Source organism: Ochlerotatus camptorhynchus, unplaced genomic scaffold (assembly GCF_037179485.1).
Source record: "Ochlerotatus camptorhynchus isolate MF236.1 unplaced genomic scaffold, CSIRO-AGI_Acam_v1.1 ptg000101l, whole genome shotgun sequence".
Lineage (NCBI taxonomy): Eukaryota > Metazoa > Arthropoda > Insecta > Diptera > Culicidae > Ochlerotatus > Ochlerotatus camptorhynchus.
In genome coordinates, this window is record NW_027040591.1 from 1235946 (window position 1) to 1241560 (window position 5615).

At 43.0% G+C, this 5615-nt stretch overlaps 1 protein-coding gene across 1 annotated transcript; it reads left to right on the forward strand.

Moving 5' to 3' along the window:
- Positions 1-3846: 3846 nt before the first annotated feature.
- LOC135699002 (trans-1,2-dihydrobenzene-1,2-diol dehydrogenase-like) lies at positions 3847-5414 on the forward strand. The gene is made up of 3 exons (XM_065219177.1): positions 3847-4356; positions 4417-4955; positions 5021-5414. The coding sequence occupies exons 1-3, from the start codon at positions 4152-4154 to the stop codon at positions 5306-5308; spliced, it is 1032 nt and encodes a 343-aa protein (XP_065075249.1). The 5' UTR covers positions 3847-4151; the 3' UTR covers positions 5309-5414.
- The last annotated feature ends 201 nt before the right edge of the window (positions 5415-5615 follow it).

The following is a 5615-nucleotide window of genomic DNA, read 5'->3' on the forward strand; positions in this document are numbered from 1 at the left end:
CCTAGGTTAAAATGAAATGTAATTTATTTTGAATTTGGAACAAATAAAGAGTTAAAAAAAAAAAAAAAAAAAAAAGCGTCGAACACGTATGTATGAGAGAAACAAAACACGAGTTCATTTTAGAGCTTCGAAATTGTAGAGCCCTGGTTGGAAGTGCAAAAAGGCAGGAGAGTAAAAATAATTTGTTGAACTATTTGAGATTTTGCCAAGACGGTCCTCCAACATTATATGCAGGACAATGGAATGGTTGGTGATGCAGTCACCGCCATGGATGTATTCGAGCAGTTCGAATGGTCGGAAGGTATAGTTTTTGTTTGGTTGTTGACTTTCCGATTAAAACTTGTTGACTTTCCGATTAAAACCACTTGCCGTGACCGGCCCAAGATTTCCAGCGTCGGCCACGGCTACACGAATTAGCGATGCAGCTCCCACGGTTGCGGCTGCTTCCAATGCTGCTGCTGTTGTTCCTTCTGCTGGTCCGTCTCCTCTAAAATTCGTAAAAAAAACGATCCAGCCGCAGCCGTGGGAGCTGCATCGCAAGTTCGTGTAGCCATGGCCGGAAACCTCGGTCAAGTCAAGATACCGCTGTTAAACGCTGTCCAGACTGGAGAGTTATAACATAGAGGTAACTCTAAGACCACTGGGTCCCGAAGAAAATCATTATTATTTTTGGCTCACTCAGTACCAGAACAACGGTCCCAAGCAGTCCCAAGCTATTTCACTCACCCCTGCATGTTCTGCATGAATCCACACACCCCTGATGTTATCTGTCAAACTTTCATAGCGAATCAAAACAAACATAGTGTAGTAATAGAATTTCAACTAGAATAGGGTACGTTAATCGTTTGCTTGGGACCAATAGGCTACTAAAGTGGTGAGCCAATTTAAAATCGTTAGTTTCGTATTGATTGTTGATAGTACCAGAGCTGAGCCAAAAAGTTGAGCACGTTACTTCGGGACCTTCTGGTCTTAGAGTTACCTCTATGTTATAACTCTGTAGTCTGAACGTACTATTAGCTGTTCTTCGTCTGGGAGGAAATGTAGATGTCTTCTTCTTCTTATTATTTCCTTTATTTAACGTCGGTCTCTGTTCCGCAATCTAGTGCCAATCACCGACGGAAATCGATTGCCATCCATTGACGGCAATCGAATGTGCAGGAAGGCAGCTTCCACACCTGCGTAGGATATCGCACCCATTCACAACACACATGGGCCGGGACCAACGGCTTTACTTCCCTTCCGAAGGAAGACGTGACCAGAGATTTTTATGCCTCAGAAAAATCCCACCGACCTCGGCTGGGATTGAACTCAGACCCATTGGGGTGTTAGAAAGCAGTCACGCTTACCACAACACCACCGGCGCCGGCAAAATGTAGATGTGACTGCCATCATGGGTATAACGATTTTGAGAATCCATGGCGAGACTTGGTGGAGATTCACGGTTGTTTTGAAAATAATTTGACTAGGAGTGGCAACACCAGTAACAAATTTTGACACATGCACACTGCGCAGGCGCCGAGGGGGACGACTCTATCGACGATGCAGAAAAGATTGTGTTTTGCTGTGGCTAGCTGCGCGCACGCTGAGTAGATAGAAAAAAGATTGATGACGATTCTAAAGGTTTCCTGCAAAAAGATGATGCGCGACGCAAGTACATAGATGCGACAAATGAAAGAAGATTTTTCGAAGATTGATTCGCTAGTGTGAGATTTGTTGAGCATCTAAACTTGAGATTTAGATGTGTCGCCCCCCTTGGCAGGCGCAGGAAAAGTTCAGTGTTGCCAGTAACTTTAAAGATCATAAAAATTGTAACCATGGGTGCCAAACAACGCCAATGACGCCAACCCGGGTCTGTCCAAGTTTGATTTTGGCACACTCTGTAGAGTGACCAACCCCTTGATGGGGATACACTTTGTGAAAACCGAAAATGGAATATGTAACAAAATTATGAAAGATTTTGAACGTTAATAACTTAGCTGGCCCTGAACCAATTTCCAAATTTTTATCAACAATCGTTCAGAAATATTTGTACGCTTCTGTTTAAGACTTTTTTTTTAAGACTTTATCATTTTTTTTTCAAAATTTTGCTATTGAATATTGCATGAATGAGCAACTGTTGCTATAATAATTAATATTATCACCTATTGCCTGCGAAAAGTGATAACGTAACACAGATTTCAAAGTTGAATTCCATCCGGTCTCACCAAACGGTGTTTATTCAATTACTGAGTGCTGATGTTCTACAGTACTCAATGAAAGGCTGCCTGCAAGCAGCGAACTGCAGCCCACATGAGTATCCATAGAAGGAGGAAGAAGCCGCACCGCTATTGATCGTAATCAGTAGCTCTTCGTGAGTCGCTGTGGGCCATCTATGTCAAGCGCGTCATACTAAAGAGTATAAACAGAGAGAACATCGCTCAAATTCCTATTCCTACACATCATGAGAACCTGCTGCAGTTAACAAATAAGATTTATTATATAAGATCACGTAGTCCAACGTCACCATTGCGTACAACCCCATAGGGCTGTCCCTTGTAGTTTTTTCTTGATTTGTTTTCCGTGCTGAGCACCAAAGCTACCGACGCCAGGGAGGCAGCTCTAACACCTGGACCCTACCTATCGACCCATCAACTCATGAACCGGGGACCAACGGTTTTACTTCCCTGCGGGAAGGCGTGATCAGAGATATTATGCCTCAGAACATCCCGGTGGCGCCGACTGGGATTGAAACCAGGCCTGCTGGGGTGAGAGGTAATCATGCTTGCCACTACACCACCGGCGCCGCTGTATTGAAGAAGATGAACCACCACTGGAGCAAAAAATAAATAAATAAAATTAGCTAAATAGAACAGTAGGGAAACAGTGGTGGGTGGACAGCGACATTCACCACGCACTTTGGAGTACTCCCCATACTCGGATTAAATGCAATTGCCCCTCCTTAACAAGATTCCTGTGCACGCTAGTGGTATAGTGTACTTAAGATATAAGCTATTTTATTTATTTTATTGAACTAGTCAACAATAGAAGCAAAATATACGCAGCCTCTGTTTTATGTGAAACGTTGCATACCCTTAGGCGTTATCCATGTAGACAATTATCCAGGACCAAGAGTCCAAATGTGCTCCAATTATTGTACATAATTACTTTTTATGAAAATTTGATAGATGTATTGCAATTCATCGATTGATAAAATGAAAACCAACATCTTCGTGCACAGATTAATTAATTTAATTGCATTGTGAGCTAGTAATAGCTTATTTTAGAACTGATGATTATTAGCTGAAAAAACTAAGAAATCGCCTAAAATTATAAGCACAATATCAAAAATACTTAGAACATGTTTTATCACAACATTTACTGAATATCTAAAACACATGTTTAATCATTCAACAATTGATCACTGATTAGCATGTCACCATGATTAGTAAACTTTATGGTCATAGATAAATGCTGCACAGTAAACAATGTGAAGTGTACAACAATTGGGTGGTGTTCAACAATTATGGTGGTGTGCAACAATTGGCAAATTACCCTATAGTAATTCAACTCATCATTATAATTGAAAGAACTGCCCTACTTGATCTCTCACATAGTTATTTTCAAAAGTTAGTTTACCAAAGTCAGAAAAATATAGTTCTCAAGCCAGCCAACTAACTCCGTGCAACAACAGTTCAGTCCCCTCAATAACTGTGTTGCAAGGAAACTGCAAACAATCCCACATGAATCAAAATGAACTAGCGAGGCAAAGCGCAGCATCCCTCGACCATGAGCAACAGAACATTCTACCTTCGGCTGTCCGTTACCATCGCATCAGATCACTCACTCGATTCAAAAGGTTCGGAAACAACGCTTCGTTGTCATCCGATGTCGTTGTCACCACCATGTAGGCCGGACTGAAGAACAACGAGTTAGTTTTTGTTGTTGCCGTCCCACATGTGAAAGTGCGCGGGTGGAAATAAATAAAACCGCATTCGTCGTGTCCGCAGATCAGCACAAGCCGAACGGAGCAGATAGTGTCGTGTTGATATTCTAATTGTGATCTAGATCTGACCGAGTGTAGTTTCGTTGCCATCGATCGCGGGCAGTGAAAGTGTTAACGAGTTAAGATAATTGCAACGTAATACGAGAAAAAAATAATTGAGGGAAAAACAATGTCGCCACTTCGCTGGGGAATCGTCACTGCTGGAACGATCGCACATGATTTCGTGTGTGCCGTCTCGACACTACCGGACACGGATCATAAGGTCGTTGCCGTGGCAGCTAGAGGATTGGAACACGTGCAAACATTTGCTGAATCACACGGAATTCCGGCATTTTACGTCGGCTGCGAAGCACTCGCTAAGGACCCGAAAGTTGGTAAGATAGTTATTGTTGTACCATGCGTCTTCATAATTACTAATAACCGTTTATCTGCAGATATCGTCTACATCGGTACGGTCAACACGGTCCACTACGAAGTGGCCATGATGATGCTCGATGCCGGTAAGCATATTCTCTGCGAGAAGCCCCTATGCGTGAACGAAGGCCAATCGAAAGCCTTGCTGGACTATGCTCGTGCGAAGAAACTGTTTTGCATGGAAGCAATCTGGTCGCGGTTCTTCCCGGCTTATAACCATCTGCGGGATCGGATCAGGCAGAAGAATCTCGGCGACATAAAGGAAGTCAAAGTAGAGCTGGGACTACCCATTACTAAAGTGGACCGTATCCGTATGAGGCACCTCGGCGGCGGAACGGTTTTGGATTTGGGAGTGTACAACATCCAGCTTGCATTGTGGGTGTTCCAGGAATTCCCGGGCGAGATCGTAGCCGAAGGAAAATCGAACGAGGAAAATGTTGACATTGAAACGAATGTAAAGCTTCGCTTCCCTGGTGGAGGAGTTGCCACAATGAAGGCCAACGGTGTAAAGCAGCTGTCTAACACGGCGGTCATCACTGGTACCAAAGGGACAATCACTGTAGGATTTTGAATTTTGCATCAAATGATATCAGAGGTAATCATTTTTAATGAAATATTTTTCAGCTGTACGATTTCTGGTGCCCAACCGAGCTAACCGACATCGATGGAACGGAGCGATCGTATCCCCTGCCACAGTCCAAAATAGAATGCATTCTGAAGAATAGCGTCGGGTTGCGGTACGAAGCGGACGAGTGCAGGAAGCGTATTCTGGCCGGCGAGCTGGAGTCACAGATTGTTTCCCACGAGGATAGCTTGAATGTGGCCCGTGTGCAGGACACCATTCGAAAGCAGATCGGCGTTGAGTACGCAGAAGATTACACATTCAAACCACAGAAAACTAGTCAGGTTTGAGTTTATGGTGTTGGGTTCGATCCAATAGAGATTGTTGACTTATCTTATGGAAAGTAATGGGATGAAGGACAATCGCAAAAGTGCCAAACCAAATTAATGCGTGTACCTGTTTGCTTTACGATAAATGTAATATAATAAAATTAGTACAATGTTTCAAAAAGATATATTTTATTTAAAATATGTTATTTTCATTCCACTGAGGTGCAGTAAATAATCAGTTCCCCCAGATACTCCTCACCATTCCTCTCCCCAACTGGTAAAGAGAGATGATTAACCCGATTCGTACCTTCCTTAAAGTTGTTCTTGC

Coding starts and splice junctions, on each gene's coding strand:
- LOC135699002 (XM_065219177.1), top strand. CDS start 4,152: ATGTCGCCACTTCGCTGGGGAATCGTCACTGCTGGAACGATCGCACAT. Junction 4,357..4,416: donor CGCTAAGGACCCGAAAGTTG/GTAAGATAGTTA, acceptor GTTTATCTGCAG/ATATCGTCTACATCGGTACG. Junction 4,956..5,020: donor GTACCAAAGGGACAATCACT/GTAGGATTTTGA, acceptor AATATTTTTCAG/CTGTACGATTTCTGGTGCCC.